This window comes from Pongo abelii, chromosome 6 (genome assembly GCF_028885655.2).
Source record: "Pongo abelii isolate AG06213 chromosome 6, NHGRI_mPonAbe1-v2.0_pri, whole genome shotgun sequence".
Lineage (NCBI taxonomy): Eukaryota > Metazoa > Chordata > Mammalia > Primates > Hominidae > Pongo > Pongo abelii.
Window position 1 is genome coordinate 81,016,606 of NC_071991.2, and position 19,871 is coordinate 81,036,476.

Genomic DNA, 19,871 nt, shown 5'->3' on the forward strand with positions numbered 1-19,871 from the left:
GTTCACTTTGATGATTGGATACAGAATGAATCCCATAATTGACTTGGGCAAAGCTAAAAGTGTCCCCAAAGACTACACTGTTGTTGAGGTGGTGGTAGTGCTGATGGGTTTTTGTTTAATATTTAAACTTGTGGAGGCTGAAAAGAAAAAAAAAATAATAGAAAGGTAAACAAACAAATAGAAAAGATCAACAACCCCTTTGGCTATCTACTGAGACATGACTAGGAAGAAAATATGACTTTATCATTTTGTTATAGAAGCTGATATATAAAGGTTACCCATTTTCATTTATTTGTTTTTCTGTTTTGAAGGTATAACCTTCATGATGAATTATTTCTTTGGGGTGTTAAGGCAGTGACTTTAAAAACAAATTTTTTTCTTGTTTTTGTTTTGTTTTTGAGACCGAATCTCACTCTGTTGCCCAGGCTGGAGTGCAGTGGTGCGATCTCGGCTCACTGCAACCTCTGCCTCCCAGGTTCAAGAGATTCTTGTGCCTCAGCCTCCCAGATAGCTGGGACTACAGGCGCACACCACCACGCCCAGCTAATTTTTGTATTTTTAGTAGAGACAGGCTTTCACCATGTTGGCCAGGCTGGTCTCGAACACCTGACCTCAGGTGATCTACCTGCCTTGGCCTTCCAAAGTGCTGGAATTACAGGTATGAGCCACCACACCCAGCCAGAAACGAAGTTTTTCCAAGGCACTTGTTATGATGATAGTCTGGCATTTCCGGGAAAATGTTTTGCCAATAAATTGAGAACCACCACCAATTTAAGAATCACTGACTTGAAGTAATAAACAGGAACATTTTGTTTGGGTCAAAAAACCACTTTCTTCACAGCAAGATTGGAGTTAGTCATGATTCCAGTGACATAATATCCTGTGCCCTACAAGGGCTCAATTATTCTGAGATGCTGCTCACAGCCCAGGATGCTGGGTTCTCTGAAAGACTGTCTTGAAATTATCAATGAGTGTGATGCTTAGGCAACACCCCCAACATGTTTCATTATTTAGAAAGAATCTCCTGAGTAGTTAGGCTCCCTAACATCTTCAATAAAATGACCACATTCTGTTCTTTCTTGTTCTTGATAAAATAAGCAAATTCCACTGAAGAAGAAACAAAAGCCTATCCAGTTTGACACAGCACATATCAAGATCACGCAAAAAGGGACATGCCTTGGTTAGAAATTTCATAACGTACATTGTGAAAAAGAGGGAAACAGCTTATTTCATGTATTCTGTGATTCCCAGATCTAAATTTTCGCACTGACATAGGTTTAGTCACATATAAATTATAGTTTGCATGTGTAAGAATGAATGAAATTAATAGCCCTCACTTGTTATATCCAAGTCTTCTGAATTTTTAAGGCTTTAGAAAGAATATTGTTTAAAATAACCCCATACTCTATGACGGTCCTGATTCTTTCTTAGCTTGCCCCTCGCTATGTGAGACTGACTACTTAATGGATTTGTCACAGAGGTTTTCCTGGTTGAGAGATATCAGAGACTTTGACGGTGAAGCAGCGACAGGGGAACAAAATGATGGGCGAGGAAGCTTCGAGTGCAGGCTTTGCTCTTTTAACTTTATGCCCAGTTCCATAATTGTGCTTTCAAATGTAATTTCTAGCTGCCAATTTACACTTTACCACGGTTAAAACTTATTTTTAGTTTCATTTCCATGAAAAATGTGCACTTTGCTCTTGATTGACAGATATGCTTTGACAATTGATACAGGTTTACCCAGTCAAGGCTTGTTTTAGTTGAAGGTGAAAATGGAAGAGGGAAAAAAAATTGCTTCAACAGACCTCAGTATTTCTTTTTATTGCATTCGTTGTCTAACAACAATAATACTCATTGGCAAGAAATTTATTTACACTAACAAATTAAATTTAATCACAGGTATTGTTAGATTGGTCAGAAAACAAAGGACCACTGTGATATTTTGCTTGAAAGCCTCTGAAAACCAAAGAGTAAGGAATGTCATTTGAAACTTTTTGAACAATCTAGAGAAGTACGTATTAACCAAGCACAAGAGAACAATTCAGACATGGCACTATTGTCTCTTCCATGCAAATGATCAGACATCAAAATGTACAAATTAAAAGCTTAGGTAACATGCTATCCATACTTATCAGACTTAAAATTATTTTCAAACAATTCGTGTTCTTTACTGATATACAAAGGAAGCTGAAAAGAAATCAACTTCTTACAGTGGAATAGAATTTATTCTCATTTATTTTCAGCTGCCCGGTTTTGTCAGTAAGATGTAGCAGGTGTACGAGTGGTTGCAACACCATTAAAAAATATAAAAGCAGTAGCTATGATATTAAATAATGTTGAAGAAAACATATACATATATATTTAAGGAATTTCACTAAGCACTAACTAAATTTCATGTTGTTGGGAGGTGTTATCTGGCCGGAGTGCCTCTTAATTCTTTTTAAGTAATTTAATTATTTCTTGCCAATTGTTCTTTCATGAATGAATGATTACATCCTTAACAGAAAACAAGGGTGTATAAATAATACAGCTGAAAGAAACAGAAGTGTACACCTTCCAACAACAACATACACTCCCAACCACTTGTGTTGTTTTTGGCAACAACCAAAATGCCATCACTTGCACAAAAAGTAAATAAATGATCATATGATGGCAACATTCATCATAAGAGAGCCAGTAGGCAGTGACTTTAAGCATCACAGCCACCAATTATGTCATTTTAGAATTGTGAGCAAATTCACAAGAACACACAGTGCAATTTTTAGCTGCATACATTTCTTCTGAGCTCCAACTCAGCAATATGCAATCTTGACATCAAAGCATTAGCCAAATATTTGAGGAAATTTTCTTACTAAAATACCAAGTATCTGATAAATCAGTTTTACCAAAATATATAAACATATAGAAGGATAAGTGCATTTAGTAGAAATACTTACAATAAAAAAATCTCTTAAAATCTATGAGCCATTCAATGTATACACAACACAAGAAGTGGCAATAAGGCTATGATTACAGCTCCAGGTCCTGACTGACCTCGCCAAGTTCCATACGCAATATATTTTTTAATGCCATGTGATTGCAGTGTGTGTGCACGTGTAAGGTGGGAGTTATACTCACACATATGTAGTTCTGAACATCTACACAAACGGCATGCACACTGTTGAGAAGTTGTCTGTTCTCTTATTCCATACATCTTACTCACTGTTGAATCCCTAGCAGTTTTGGGGTTGGGTTAGGGTCAAGCATAGGAAATCATCATATTTCTTTCCTTCTCCACTCTTGAGGATCTGGAATCAGGTCACAGACTGTGCTGGGTCCACACGCTTACATATGTGAACCTTCAAGTAAGTACCATTACCTCAATAGGCCCACATAGACACCACGGACAAGCAAATAAGGACCGTCTGTCTACCATAAATAGAACTTGATGCTTTCACTTTCTAGGAGAAGCTGATTCTGTCAGCTTTCTCTTTGCCCCTCCAACTTCTTAGTTGGGCCTATTCTATGCTGCTACTTCAAGTTACTGAAGTGTGTTTTGTCTGGTGTTATTTTTTTCTCCAGTATTTTGGACCAAGACTAGATTTCCTGAGACTTTAAATACGCAAGACAAATGCAAACAAAATCTGCCAACATACCCAGGCTGCTTTTCAGGAGTGAATCACTAAAGCGCATTTGGATTTCCTATAACACTACTTTCTTTTGGGAATGTACAGCCCTCCCCCAGCTCCCCACCCCCCATCATAATGTAAACCATTCTAACAGAAAATATGGATGTTTTGGCTGGGGGTGGTGGCACATGCCTGTAGTCCCAGCTACTTGGGAAGCTGAAGCAGGAGGACCACTTGAGCCCAGGAGTTTGAGGCTGCAGTAAGACATGATGGCACCACTGCAGTCCAGTCTGGGTGACAGATGACAGAAAAAAAAAAAAAAAAAGAAAAGAAAATATGGACATTTTATTTCTGGACTTCATCCTTAAATGCTTAGCTTTAGAATAGTGCACAGGTACATCCTTAATAAAAAGTAAATTTGAAAAGACAGAAAAGGACTGTGCTTTTCTCTTCCATTTTACCTTTTCATTCTGAGACCACTAAGGTCTTTGCATTAAGTAGGTGACGTGAACCCTAGTGACCACTGCCCACCAAAATGCCCCTCATCTCCAGCTCTGTCAGGAGTACCTTTAGTTACTCAAATGGAAATATCTCAGTGTAATGATGGGGCTACAACATATCCAAAGTATAGATGGTTCTCTCAGGGTGGCTGGGGCAGCTTCCTTTAGAATCCTCCAGAACACTATTGTTAAACACTGGATCTCCTCTTGAAGTTTAGTCTGCATAACCTTTAACACTTAAACATGAATCAGAGTATCTATATAAATGCAAATTTTCATTTCCCTTTTATAAAATGCAATTTTCAAGCACATGTTAATTCTGGTGCACAATGAACCCAGACAAGTTTGTCTTCAGCACAAACTCTAACGGCCAAGGTGCTAGATCAAACCACCTGTGACCATTTTTGTAGCTTGGGACTGGGATATTTTAAGATTTCAGGCTAGGGATGACTACAGGGTCACAGATAGTGGCAAAGGTAAATCCAGTTCCTCATTTTCCCTCTTGCCACTTTGTTTCCAACAACAATGGAGCAAAAGGTGACAGTCCCATTTTGTGCCAGTTGAAAGCTGAGTTTGGCTTTAGTACCTATCATACTGCAATCATGAACTGCTGTGGGTTAAAAAAGCTTGTGATGTTGAGGGTGTGAAATCAATGTCAATCCCAGCTAAAGGATGATAGCCACAGAACAGCTTTATTGTCATGAAACTAAAGGGGGACTTCATCACGAGTGTTAGAATGGATAAAATGAGGTTTCTTCCCTAACTTAACATTCTGCAGTAAATTCCTGATTCAGGTAAAAAAAGAATGAGATTAGTATTACATAAACTGTGAGTTACTTGAAGGGAGATGGTCTTAAAGTAATCTGTTATAAAACTAACATCCTTTAATGGGAAACCCTGACCCAGATACAGCTCATACAATGCTTTCTGTCTGCAGCTTGGCCTCCTCACCACACATTCCCACCCAACAAAGCACAACCTATACCCCAAAACACTTTTGGCTATTGTTAGAATCATACTGAGCTCTCCTTTAGGGAATACAGTTCATAGCAACCAGATATTCCCTTTTTGTTCATTTTCTGACAATAAAAAACTGCAAAGTTTTTAAGGTTGATGAAATAACAATTCTGTGTTAAATTGTAAGGACACTGAAAACCACTAGCATTAAAGTAGGAATTGTGCAAGACATTGGAGCCTTGATTAGGTATCATGCACTACAGTCAATAAAAGAAATAATAGGAAAACAAAATGTGCACAAGATCTGAGGTCTTTCACTTTGCTTTCATACCCTTAATCAGTTTACATCTTATTCTTTGTGGGGCAATCAAACCAAATGACTTTTACAATTTCATCCGTTTTAAGTGGTAATGTTAAAATAACTCATTTAGGCCTAAAATTACTATAATTTAACTTAAAAAATCAAAATATTTATACTACTAAATGATTTAAGGAATAAGAATTTGATTTATAACATTGTCAGTTGGACAGTTATCTAAACATTCAATATACAAAGTTATAAAGAACAATACTTCTAAGACATTTAAGAAAATGCAATATAATAGATCATAAATTAGGTGCAAAAACAAGACACTTACAGACATTTCCAGTATATACATCCATTTTCAAATATTACCAAAGTGTAAACATAACTTAAGATAATCATCCTTCTATTTCTACTCTTGAATACAGTGAAACTTCCAGTGTGATCCAGGTCACTTTTTTCCCAAAGATAAGCAAAAATGGCAAAAATTTACAATAGCAAGCACTAATATTACCAGATTTTTACTAATTTAGTGTTTTAGTATTTGAAAAGTTTTGCCAAATTGTATCGCTCATTAATAGTGGCTTCTTATTTTTCATGATGCTAATAAATAACAAAGCACCAGACATCTCTAGACATTAATAGAGTATCCAATATGGCAGTTTCATTATCATACCCCTAATGAAGACAGACAGAAAAACATAATGGTGACTTTGATAACTGTAAAACACAATGTTACTTCACGTCAACGTTTCTGAGGATTGAATGAATGGTCTGTACCTAATGACAAAAGAGCTGACGCATAACCGACAATACTCTGTCAATGAAAAGAAAACAGGCCTTGGGGGTAAAACAGAATTAAAAATGTCTAGTTTAGATAATTTCTGAATTCAGATTTTCAGATAAGAAAAAAATCACACTGTTACTAAAATACAAGATGGGGCTACAAGGGAGTTCCCTTAATCTGTTACACTCAAAAGCCTTGCCCAGGCTCTAAATATGGAATACTTCTAGTGGAAGATACGATGATGCTGGGAACAGAGCAGAGATTCCCATAAAGTAAAAGAAGTAAAATACTGTCCAAGAATTCATGTGGCCTCAAGTCTTATTCTGAAACTTGTCCTTTGGAAAGTGGATAACCTCATTTTTAGAGTCAACGCAGCAAAGAGAACCAGATATATGAGCATAAAAACCAAAAAACCCTCATCACATGAAATTTCTCAAAATGAGTTTATTTTCTTCTCCTTCTTCTGCCCCACTCTCCTGCACTTGACTTAGTTTGGTGAAATATGGAAATCCTTAATACTGGCTTAAAATTAGTATAAGTTCCTCCACTACTAAAGTGCATGCACTGCCTTAAACAAACTTTTTCTGTAAAATTGGAAATCTTTGAAGTATGGGAAGGAATGGTTCAGAAAAACCATTCAAAATCTCTCTAAAATGTTAACTGACAGTTCTTCTTTATAGGAACATTCTTTGTACTCAAAAAAATTGGTTCTCTGGTTGAATGTTATTCAAATCTAAATTTCCTCTAACTGGTATTTCTATTTTTCTTAAAAGTACATTTGTTAAAACACTAACTGAGCCCACCTGGGAAATCTTGAGTAGAAAATATGTGATGAGTTCCTGATTGTGACATAGGCAGGCTGAAGACCAGCCAGAATGTTCCCCAGGAGAGGAAACCTGAAAATGGTGGTTTCCTTAAAAATCAATTTCCTGTTCAATTTCTTGGGTTGGGTGGGGGGAAGAGGAACTGTGTTGTGTTTGCCAGTGTTGCTGAAATGCTGAATACACAGCAGCAGCAAGGTCAACAGATCCCAATATCCCATGGCTGCATTAATGTCTGATTTTTTTCTGTCTTGTTCAGCTATATCTAGAGGATAAATATTACCCTCAGAACCCCAAAGTAATACCCACATCCACATTCTCAAGGCTTTTGCTTTTTTCAGTGGTTAACAAATAGCTATAATTTCTTTTCTTTGTTTTTGATGCCTAGCAAGCAGAATGACTTGCTTGCCTTTTCCCTTAGTAGGTAACTACAGAGCAGAGCACCCATGTTTCCACAGCGGGGTGGTCTTACTGTCCAGACTGAGAATTAAGAGCAAATCTTTCCCACACATTGGAGTAGGTGTTGCAGCCCTAGAAATTAAGTACTGGTCTCAGATCTCATGGCAGGGTGCTCTCTGCTATGCAGACATGTGCAATTGCCATTTCAGGATCCCACACTGAAAATTCACGGCGCTCCATTAACAACACCAGGGTGTGTCATGCTCTTGGGTGGGGTCACACTAGTTCTCCAAGTGACAAAACACACCCAGCACAACACAAGATGTTGGTAAGTTAGAGAAGAGCAAAACACAGCTACTTAAATGAAATCTCTGGTTTGTTAATGAACCAAAGGTGGCTTGGGATTATTTCAGTAGTTAAAATTAAGAGTGCATTCTATTGCAGAAAATGCAGTTATTCAACACACAGTTCCTCAGCTGGCCTAGAGCCGCATTACCCTTATCATTAAGTTTCTTTTTCATCCTCTGGAGGAGAGCAGGGCAGGAAGAGGTGGGGACTTCTCTTGAAGCATCTCCATCATCTGTAAGAGGGTATGTGTTACTGCTCACCAGCACCCTCGGCTGTAGTTGACGTCATCTTTTCTGTCTTTTTGGACTTCCTCTGCATTTGCTCTTGTTCCTTTCTCCTTAGCTTTTCTCTGTGTTTTTCCATTTTCTCTTGGGCCTTCCGAGCCTTCTCTAGAGACATCTTCATTTCCTTGAGTTTCTTTTTGACCACTGCTCGGTCCTGGGATGCTGTCATTCCAAGAGCCTAAGAAAGAAACACACACACAAACTGAATTTGAAAACCAATGAGCTCTCTGATGATGTTAATATATCATATATCCAAGGTCGTAAACTAATTCAAACATAGAAGAGGTAAGAACAGAGGAAGAACTAGTTACATTTGCTAAAAACCAACACACTGGGGGCTACCCTTTATTTTTTCTTTTGTTCTTTGAAGTCCCTTGCAAAGTATACCCTAAAGCTCATTAATTAAATGCTTTCCAAATTAGTAATTAATGGGTGAATGAATGGAAAAAGGGCACAATTCTACTTCTCCAACCTTTGGGCTGTAGACATTTACAGGTAAAAGTATTGCTAAACTCATCAATATTTTCAAAGCATAGGAGTGAGCACCTGCTGTCACAGAAGGCTCCAAGAAGGGCAAGAAGAATTGAAATGGCTTCCTTTCTGCCAATGTTTTCATTACAATGAGAACCAAAAATGTCTTTGGAGCCAGAATGCTCATGTCAGCATGACTAGCCATTCTTTCCCTGTAGGCAGACCTATAAAGGAAGCTTGATTATAATGAGGAGGTTGCTCGATGAACTTAGAATTCAGAATAAGGGGAGTTGCTTATGTACTTTAAATGTTTCGTGACCTTCAGAATCAACAGCGGGAAGCATCTATCTATCTCCCCAACAGGGACAGCCTTGTCAATGGGGCCTTCATATTCACAAGCTATTGATTGATCTCTAACCTTTTCAAAATTGTCAAGAGATACTCATCTGCTCGTCAGAGCGCAGCAGGGGGCTGAGGCGGGGGTGGGGCTTGGGGGTACATGGACTTGGCTGTAAGCTCCTTTTTCCCTTTCCCAAAGGGATGGATGCCACCTTGGTCTCTAAGAGAGATGGACTGGACAAGTGGAAATGAAAGTGCCATGGAGGGGAGGGAAGATGTGTGTACATATCTGGGGAAAAAACTTCTGGGGAGAACATCATCCCAGTTTGGGAGTGGTGTATAAGGAAGAGTGGAGGTGAAGGAGAAATGAACAAGGAAAAGAAGATTCGTGGATCTGGGTCTTAATTCTAATGTGATGAAAAGGTCCACAGTGGCCATTATTAAAACTCATACTACATCATATGTAAGGAGAGTTTATATATGGACCATGTGTTGCCAGGTGGAAGCAATGGAGTGGGTCCCTCGCTCTCCTAATCAGCAGCCTACCATTTGATTTGGAACCCCTGATGGACTTTCTGAGACTTCATTTACTACTCAGAAAGAATTCAACATCCTTTCTGCTGAATATTGATGAGAATTACCTCTTGGATATGCAGAATGCTCTTATCTAATGAAAACATTTTAGGTGATATGAGTAATACAAATTATACCTGGTAACCTAAGACAGACATATAATTCTTTACCTTAAGTTTATTTCCATCCAACTGCAGGAGCTGCTCTCCAGTGATGTTTTGGGCACTGAATTCAGATACATACTGCTCCAGATTTAGGCTCATTAACCAGTGAGAAACCTGCTGAACACTCCATTCCTGAATGGCCCGATTCTGACACTGACTGTGTTTGGGAGACTGTCCATCATCAAGGATCTGAGATAGGAATGTTACATAGTGTTGTTAAAGGACCAAGATACTATGGCTCATATTATGCTATCAAAAGGAATTTCTTAACCTATGAGAGCCACATTTATGTTTAAACCAAAATATGATAAGCTAATGGTTCTAGTGGCATTAGAAAAAATACTTATTACCTATATGTTTTTATGTTTGTGGCAGTTTAGAAATTCCCCATAATAAAAAAGCACCATTATTAATGTAGGAAGTTTAATATTGAAGAAAATATACTAATGTTGCAAGCTTTTACATCAAAACAGTCTGGACAGATTATAAGACGTAGAAAATAAATATTTCATAAATCTCTATATGCAATGCATCACTTTTCCTCTAATAAGACATTGGAATTTTGTAAAAATATATTAACAAATACTGAGGTATCTTTCACTTGGGAGAGGAGAGCATTAAGCTCTCAAGCCTTCTTAGGGGAAGTTTCACAACCATTATTTCACTCGAGCAGAAAGCAAACTGTGAGGAAGGTAGGGCAGATAATATCCATCATTACTTTCAAGAAATGAGGAAACGGCTGGGCATGGTGGCTCACATCTGTGATCCCAGCACTTTGGGAGGCTGAAGTGGGTGGATCACTTGAGGCCAGGAGTTCAAGACCAGCCTGGCCAACATGTTGAAACCCCCTCTCTACTAAAAATACAAAAATTAGCCAGTGTGGTGGCGGTGCATGCCTGCAATCCCAGTTATTCGAGAGGCTGAGGCAGGAGAATCGCTTGAATCCAGGAGGTGGAGGTTGCAGTGAACCAAGATTGTGCCACTGCACTCCAGCCTGGGCAACAGAGTGAGACTGTCTTAAAAAAAAAAAAAGAAACGAGGAAACTGAGGCTGAGAAAGTCTATGTGATCTGTCCGAGATCACACAGTTAGTGAGTGGTAGAGCTCAATAGTTAGGAGTTTATTCCAAATTTCTGGCTCTGTCCACTGCAGAATATTCCTTTTAATAGTGCAAAGGGACAGGTTGGTTCCTAGACCCACTAAGCTGAGAGGAGATGAAGGTGATGATAGGTCTTGGAGGAAAGACAGGAGTCACCTTGGTGACCCACACAGGGAACACAGAAGAAGGGATGGGGTAAGCTGAGATGAAGGCAAAGGAGAGGAAGAAGAATGGACCATGTCAATGTAATGGTGATGGAAGATAAATCAAGGAACTCTGGAGGTGCAATGCGGAGATCCTCTTAACTTAGGAACATCTTTTAAACTAAGATATGACAAGGGCAGAGGGTAAAGCTATTTAACACAAGGAAACCCTTCACTACAGAGGAAGGTATTCTTGTATTGTCTGATTTTTCAGTCATCTCCAAAGAGAGAAAAAGCACATTCAAACAATAGCACACAAGCCACCACACACAGCCCACTGATAGCTCACCTCGTCATCTATCATATCCAGGCTCTGAGTGAGGGAGCAATAAAAGAATCAAGAAGAAAAGTGTTACAGAAACAGGAGACACAACATATATAGTACATAATTTTAATAAAATTAAAATTGCACCAAGCTTGAAGAATACGGGCAGAAAAGCTTACAAGAAAAAAAAAAGTTTTATGAATAAAAAATCATGTTAGAAAGAAATAGTAAGAACAAATATTTAGAGCAAAAATATCTTTATTTATGGTGCCTTCTGTCCTCCCTCCATTTTTCAAGGAACTAAATCACTAACCTCATTTCCTGACTCTCTTGTACACATTTATCTCCTGATAATTTGTAGCAATACTAATTTTGACCCTTGTTTTTAAATAAATGGTTCTCATGCTATTTTCCCTCTTTATCAAAACTATTGATTCTCAATCAGAGACCTCACCCTAATCAGAGGCGGTATCAGAATCTTGGGGTGAGGGTGGTTGTCAGGGGAGGCAAGGAAAAAAAGGACGGAGTAATTAGTAAATTTCTATGTGATTTCTGAGCTGTTCCCCCATGTTTAACTCTGCACTGCCCAGCCTCCCCATCATGTGTGTTTACATATACGTGTAAAAGGGGCCCCTGGAAAGCTTAAGAACAAGACTTTGCTTTTGTGTTGAGAAAGGGAGGGAGAGAAATCATGAAGACTTCATATTAAATATAAACCATGGTCCTGATGATTTCTATGCAAGATCTACCCTAAAAACATTTTCCTGGTGATGGTTCATGGGTAAAATGTCAGATTTGACAAAGCAGTTCTGTCATAGTGCCATGGAAGTACCTCATCTGATGACAGTGCTAAGGACTGAGACAGCCCTGGTGTTTTAGGTTCTGCTCCTAAGCCGCTGAGGTCTGCTGAACTGGTACTGCTGGGACTGAAGTCATCATTGAAGGTAAAACTCTGTAAAAATAAATGAAGCTCAGTGTTAAATGAGTGCAGTGAGTGAGCAAGAGGTAGGTGTGTCTACAAGCTCTAAAAAGGCTCTTTTAAACAATCTTAGCAGAAATTCATGTATGATTTGGTGATGACCTTCAATGGGGCAGCAGTTGAGAATGCTGCACCTTGTGTGGTTGAGGGAATTCTGGGTGCCTTCTCCATGTGATGAAAGGATAGATGTTTTAGAGAGACAATTCTTCAATCACTCTTCAAGGGTACAGAATTCATTATCCTCTGCAACTGCTCAGAGGAATAATATTAATAAGCCTATCTTCTTTGACCCTAATTGTGATGAGTAACTATGTAAGTAAAAATACAAGATGGTGTGGAGAGGCTGAGTTATTAGGAACAGATGGCAATTCATATTAGAAAGGTAGCTAGAGCACCCCCTGGGAAGGATCACTTATTGTTGGCCGTGATAAATACTATGAGAAATGGCAGATCCTCTCCTGGATGTACCCTTCAAGATGATGAGTTCTGGGGGAGGTCACAGCCTGACAATACACTAGTAGTTACATGCTGAAATACAACTCTCTCACAGCACCAGCAGAGCATCAGAGAGGCTGCCACACAGCACAGACACAGGCTTCCAAATAATCACCTGGGGGTGGGGGAGGTTGGAGCATGTAAATAAAACTTCCCCAGAACTTCATTAAAATGTTCAGTTGACATGAAAATCAAACAACAATGACTATGTAGCTGCACTTGTAAAAAACATTTTTAACCAAATCTGGAGTCTCTACAGTGCAAGATAATGGCAGAATTCTTTGAATAGCATTTAGATGCCTCAGATCCAATACCGAAAATGTTTCAAGACCAAAGTGATGTGCTGCTCTCAAAACTTCTTTTGCTAGTAATTCTAAAATGGCTGGATTTCTAGGAACTCTAAGCACTTGACCAACACCATCTTGTTTCTATTCCATTTCCTTAGGAATTGGACTGTTAGTTTTCCACTAAGTTCCCTTATACTGGGTTTAGTTGGTTATCAAAAATAAATACCACGCCAGAGGCTGCAGAATTCAGTAACGAACAAACTCCAAAGTTTGCTAAAACTTCAGAAAAGAAGTCTAGGTTAGAGCACATGGAGCTAGGCCAGCAGAACATTTAAGCAGCAGGACATTTAACATGAACATTACCATTTGGTACCCCAGTCAAAACGCTTTGAGCTGTTGAAAAGATTTAAATTGAAACTGAAAAGAATTAAACTCAAGTAACATTAATCACATTTCTGTTTGAGAAAGAAAAGCGAACACAGATAAAAGGAGACCAAACAACGTGTGAAAGTTAGCCACCATTATGTGTTTCAATAAAATGTTAGATAAGGTTTGCAGTGTCATGCTGGAAATAACCATCATGCATTTAAAAACAAGTAACACCCATGCATATATTTCCTAATTCTGTTAAAGAATTAAAGAACTTTGGTGATAGAATTATACAGCAGTTGTTCAACACAGAAGTTTGATATTAAAAGAAGAAATAAGTAAGGATGCTATGTCATCACTGGTTTGTTTTAAAGAGTTTCACTTAGATATACCGAACACATATTCAGTCCCAAATTTATTTGCTTTTCAGTAAATCTTGAGAAGCACAATGAAATAGTTTAGTAATATAATTTAAAGTAGAATACTGGGTAAACAGATCTATCATTCTGTTCTATGATTCAAATGCATCTTTCCCAGCATGGCTTAACTGTCAAACTGAGATTAAATAGCAATATGTGAAAAGATAGGCAAATCAAAGAGTAATGTACAATCTACAATGAAACAGTATTAAAGAAGGTGATGGTTAAATGAGGCTTTCTTTTCCCCACATAAGAAATACCATGCATTGTTTATTGCAGTGTTATTACATTGGTTTCTTGGATCCAGACTAAAGACATAAGTTGAGAATGCCTTCCAAAGATTGAAGAAGAGGAGGGATTTGGGTTTCTCTTGTTTGCTTTTGTAATCCATGTGTTTTCTACCTTGGACCCCTTTTTATCTGAAATTAGAGTCTCAGGAGAAGGCTGAAGGGAACTTGTAGGTGCAGGCAGGTTCCTGAAGGAATAGGATCCTTTCCGGCTGTCATTAAACCATGAGAAAGGCATGCAAGGGGAACGAGTGGAGGTCTGAGCTGTTGAACGTGGCTTGGGTGTCCAGTTTTCCAGTCTGCCTCTGAAGATCCTGTTTTGTGAAAAGAATGGGTGTGTTAGATAAATAAAGAGCAGATAAAAGACCTACTGAACCAAAGGACTCTGAATATAGTTTGAAGTAACAATTTGAGAAACTGTTCTATTCAACAGAGTCAAAAGTTTGCACTTTTGACTACAACACTAATCTTAATAGTTATCTTTTTGCCTCTAAATAGATTCTGTGACAATGATCAACATTTTCGTATTGCTATTGCCACAGTGAATTTTTTATAAAATGTGCCTAATAAGTGTACGTAGATGAATTATAATCAGGGAGGGGCACAGTCTTTTAGGAACTGCTATTAGGTTAATCATCACTGCATTCCCTTTATCTGGGTGACAAGCCTCACAGCTAGGGACATTAGCTCATAAGCAGCATTCTTTCCTGTCTTCCTCTGGACTTGTGTTCCCAAGGGTCTGAGACTTAAGAAAATGATATATTTAAATAATTTTGAAATTTCAGGGTTCATAATACTTTAGGTGGAACACATAGTTTATTGGTTTTTCACCAGAATCTTAGTGCCTTTTCACAGGAGGCGTAGGAGATCTGAAGTCCTCATCTCCCACTTGGAGGGCCAGGTTTTACCACCTCCTAAGTACATGGTCGCAGGCCTTCTCTTGGCTTTTAGTTCTCCATCTGTAAAAGGTGGATATTTTTATGTATCTCATATGTGTTTGTTAAGAATTAAATGAGATAATATGTGAAAGTGCTTAAAAATTGTCAATGGTCTATGTTTATTTTTTAACATTTAAAGGATTTGAAGGCATTTGAAGAACGCAGTTTGAAAACAGATTTTTTTGTCTTAATGTAGGTTCTTTCATATCTGTAATTATCTTTTGGTTAAGAGAAAAAATAACTATCAGAAACCAAAGTAGGAACAGGCAGCAGTTTATGTGCATCTTGGAAGAGGTCAGCCTTGCCATTTGATGGAATGCCTATTATTTGATAGCTGCTGATACCACGATAACACACAGATTCCCTTTCAATTAAAAGTGCCTGGACACCACAGCCAGACAACTTCTGTCCCACCACATGTATACTGAATTTCAGTCTTCTTACATCTCATTTCAAATATATTTTGAAATCTATTTCCAGTTTATATAAATGGTATAACACCTAACAATTCCCATTTATTTCCAAATATTATTGTGAGAATCGAATGGGACATAAATGTAAAAGCATCTTGTAAACTGTAAGACAAGATATAAATGTAAAGGGATTATAAGACTGATAACTAAAGACAATGAAGAGGTCAGTGAGGTTCTGATAAAATATTGAGATCAGCATGCTGGGGGAACCAGATGTCATCCTACACATGGTCTACACTCTAGGTGAGGAACTCCAAAAATATGAATCTGGTTGATTATATAGGAGAGGGAAAGCTGTCCCCTCTGCAGCCTCTGGGGAGGGTGGAGGGAGAAATCTTATCTCCTTAATGTAAATTTAACTTGGGAAGGATCTTGGGCTCTGACCCTTTGGGATGTAAACATGTGTCTCTAGGGAAAGATGTGACTAGTGGCTCCAGCTTTACAACTCTAGGAATGTCTCCATGGAGATGGTCTCATCCCCCTCTTCCACTTAGCCTCCTTAAAATGTAACCACATTACCTCGGCAGAGGTCAATCTCTCTGGACTTCTCACTATCTATACACCCACAATTCAACTTCTGTTTTCTTTTTTTTGAGACAGGGTCTCGCTCTGTAACCCAGGCTAGAGTGCAGTGGCACAATCATGGCTCCCTGCAGCCTGGACCTCCTGGGCTCAAGCAATCTTCACACCTCAGCTTCCAGAGTAGCTAGGACTTACAGGCGTGTGCCACCGTGCCTGGCTAACTTTTTTATTTTTTGTAGAGATAGGGGTTTATTATGCTATTGAACTCCTGCCTTGGCCTCCCAAAGTGCTGAGATTACAGGTGTGAATCACCACACTCAGCCTCATAATTTATTTTCTGAGGCTTGTTTTTTAGCTTAGGTTCCACATTCTAGTAAAAATTCCTAGAAAGCTCTAGCTGTGCAGAAACATATAAATATTTTCTCTGCAGTCCCATACTCTTATAATTGGGTATCTCTGAGGAAAAACTGGACCTGATGATCATTATCCCCTCTGGTTATAGGTTTCTGAATCAAGGGAATTTTTAAAAGAGTTCATCTACAATTTGCAATAAGATATAGTAGTGCTTAAATATATGGATATTGTTTTAAAGTTTATAAATAGGCCATGATTAATGACAGCATGGCAATCTTGTCCTACTTCCAGTGAACAGGCTCTGTAACAATGCTTTTAGAACAATCACTATTACCTTTAAAAGTAAATAGGGAGAAAATAAGAATTGTTCTCTACTTGTGGTCATTCCATTGCTTTATTTGAAAAGGACTTTTGGTAGTCCAAATCCTGTCCAAGCAACATTTGAAAAGAAAAAAATCTGAAGGTCACATATAATTAAACTCTTTCACAACATTTTCACTGTCAGAAAAATATTCAAGACTAAGAATTGCACATGGACCGTGTATCCAGCACTGAGGAAGGTCTTGAGGCCATGTGCTTCTTACATGTGCGGTGAAGGACATCATGGAAGCTGGGCCTCTGGTGATACCCAGAGGCTTTCTTTCCCTAGCTTTGCACACCAAGTAATAGACAGGAAGAAGAGCCAGGCAGAAGGCAACGAGAGGCCACTTCTGAGAAGACACCTGCGTCTCCACAGTGGCAAACCACCGGATTCAGGGATATTTTGAAGAATATTTTTCAGTTTCCCATGAGGCTTGGCTATGCCCCTGCTGAAGTTGTGTCCTGTATCTCTCATTCCTCTGTGAGTATCTGTGATTTTAAAACCCCATGAACTGATGTAAACCCTGGGTACTTGCTAGTATCCTTAAAGAACTGAACAGTGAGTGGCATGCTTTCATTTCTTGGACCTAAAGAACATTCATTTAAAAAACAAAATTTTTACTTTAAAATTACAGACCTATCAGCTTAGCAGACATGCTTTCTAAAATAAATGTCAATTTCCTTCTGAATAAATTGAACTTTTGGGCCCACAATAGAAGCAGAAAGGGTTTGGCAGCAGTTATTCTATGTTGACCACTCTTACAGTCTATTTCACTTTGTGGAGAAATCCATTAGGAATAACATAAAATCCTTCTTTCCTTTCTTATTTGCTTCCTCCTCCCTTTCTTATTTGCTTCCTCCCTCCCTTTCTTCTTCTCCTCCTCCTTCCTTCCTTTTCTTTCCTTTTCACCTTCCTTTCTCCCCAAAATCGAGATTGGTAGAAATGAACTCTTGATGAATCTGAAAATAATTTTTCCAGTGGATCAAAATAGGTAGTCTATATTCCCTTCACCTTCTTTTTTAGCTATAATTTGATGGCTTGCTATCATTTTTGGAAAAAAGAGAATCATAAGTCACTCCTAGGAACTCGGAGAAAGAATGGCCTCAAATTCAGTTTTCATAATCCAAAGATACCATTTCAGAGATAGCTGTTTCCTGGCATTTAAATGGTTTATGTAATATCTCTTATAAGTAATGAACTCATTTACATATATCTTGAATCCAGTGTATCCTGGGGCTGGCATCCCAAAATTAAATTGCCAGCTAAACATTCCAAGGTGATCTTTGTTGTTGTCATTTTAACTTTGAATACAGGTGTGTGAAGTATTCAGCATCTAACTGGATGTCATCAAAATATCATTAAGAGTTCAGAAACTGACAGAACAGATGAAGTATAAAAGAAATACAGAATTTAAGCCAGGAGTAAAAGAAGTTAATTGAAGAAAATTAGCTGCAACTAGAGGAAGAGTTGCAGACTTGTATTTACCTAAATCGAATGAAGTAATTCTATAAGGTTCTAACATCCACCAAGGAGTTTGAGGTTGTAAAGCTAGCCTCATCTAAATGGGAGCTAGAGACCCTAATGGATAACAGCTGTGAGAAACATGCCCCTCTAAAGCTCAGGGCCAACCCCCGCCCCCTACTCAGACATATCCTGCTCCCAGATCCTGAGTTCTGATCTAAATTTCTAATCAATAATAGTTCATCTGAGATGGTCACTGTAGTGTTCAACTTTGAATCATTTGAGATGGTGAAACTATTCCCTTAATGAGTCTTCCCCATACTGGAAGGGTTTAAAATGAAATAGAAGAGGATCATGTAAATAAAATCCATACTATCAAAATATAAATGCTAAGTTTAAGAATAACAGATATATTGCTTAGGGGTTTAAGAAAATTTGTATGAATAGAAATCTAAAAGAGAAATGTGTCCACTGATTCTATCTTAAAATGTTAAACTCATTTTAATGATCTAAACTCATTTCAAATTTGAGTTTTTGACACACACAATATATTAAGCACTTTGATAACTATACTGGGATGTTTAGAGTCACTACAGTTAAACAGTAACTTATCAGATTTTCAAGAGCTTTTTTAAGTATGGAAAAGTGTTTGCCTGTTAAGAATGTAAGTTTGTCAGGCTTCAGGCATTTGAAATACTGTACTTGAAAACTGAATATTAAATTGATAAATGCAGCTAAAAATGGGCTAGACAGTTATGGGGAATAAGTCCGATCTACTAGGGCTAAGCTGACATTATTCAAAGGTCTCCATGAAAATGACTACATTCACTGGGCCAGGCTTAGGCAGAGATGGGGTGTTTTTCTACTCACACACATGTGCTCATCTCCATCAATTCTTCTAAAAGGTGTGTTTCCACTCAGCTCAGATGATTCTTAAGCAGGGGTTTTGCTCTTACTCAGCAACAGGGGCAGAGCGGACCCTCCAGGTACTTGTCATAGGATATAATTTCAAACTCACTGTCATGCCATGATTTATCTAAAGCCTCTTTGAGAGAAATAGCCTATGAAGGACAGCCTGAAGTATAATCAATATAGCCCATTCATTCTTCAAGATATAACAAAAGTCATCCTTGGATGAACAAGACTGCTAGCAAAATACGCAAGAAGAATGTCGTTTTGTATCCTTCCCATCAAACCTGCTTTAATAAACAATGATAACAATAGACATTTTTATTTAAGGATTTGAAATGTACTTAAATGTGACCATCTTAATCCTCCTAATAACATGAAGAGGTATGTGAGGGGCGGGTGTGTGTGTGTGTGTGTGTCTATGTCTCCATTTTACAGATGAGAAAACTGAGGTACAGAAAGGTTAAGTAACCTGTCCAAGAAGTAAGTGGCAGAGTTGGGATTTCAACCCAGGCTTTTAACCATATTGACATTGTGTTTTTGGCTTTCACTGGAAGGTCACTCTTATACTTACAATGAAGATGTTATTGAAGATGTTGTATTTTAAGTAACAATTTTACTTACTTTTTACTCTAACTTTTCCCTATTCAATTTACTTTTTAATAAATTATATTGTTGTAGCATATGTACTTTTTTATGTAAACAAATTATTTTGGAATAATGAGGAGTAGAATATAAATAAGAAAATAAACAGTAAATGAATATGTGCTAACTCACAGACCAACTGAATAATGGGGTAGAAATTAAAGGAAGATTTGTTTTTCATGGAATCCTATAGATCAACACTATCCAAAAGAAATATAAATGAACCACATTGTAAACTAAAATTTTCTAGT

At 38.0% G+C, this 19,871-nt stretch overlaps 1 protein-coding gene across 17 annotated transcripts in view; it reads right to left on the minus strand.

The window, feature by feature from the left end:
• Positions 1 to 1,806: 1,806 nt before the first annotated feature.
• Positions 1,807 to 19,871, minus strand: part of PPP1R9A (protein phosphatase 1 regulatory subunit 9A) — a 390,995-nt gene continuing 372,930 nt past the window's right edge. For 6 of the 17 annotated variants that reach the window (XM_054559463.2, XM_054559462.2, XM_063726076.1 and 3 more), the window contains 5 exons: positions 14,073 to 14,271; positions 11,954 to 12,073; positions 11,146 to 11,169; positions 9,562 to 9,744; positions 1,807 to 8,186 (listed from right to left, as the gene is read on the minus strand). In XM_054559463.2, coding sequence (XP_054415438.1) covers positions 7,974 to 8,186; positions 9,562 to 9,744; positions 11,146 to 11,169; positions 11,954 to 12,073; positions 14,073 to 14,271 — 739 coding nt within the window. In that variant the 3' untranslated portion in view covers positions 1,807 to 7,973. Of the gene's footprint in view, positions 8,187 to 9,561; positions 9,745 to 11,145; positions 11,170 to 11,953; positions 12,074 to 13,958; positions 14,272 to 19,871 lie in introns of all 17 variants that reach the window. The other 11 variants (XM_054559467.2, XM_063726077.1, XM_054559461.2 and 8 more) reach the window with 4 other exon arrangements.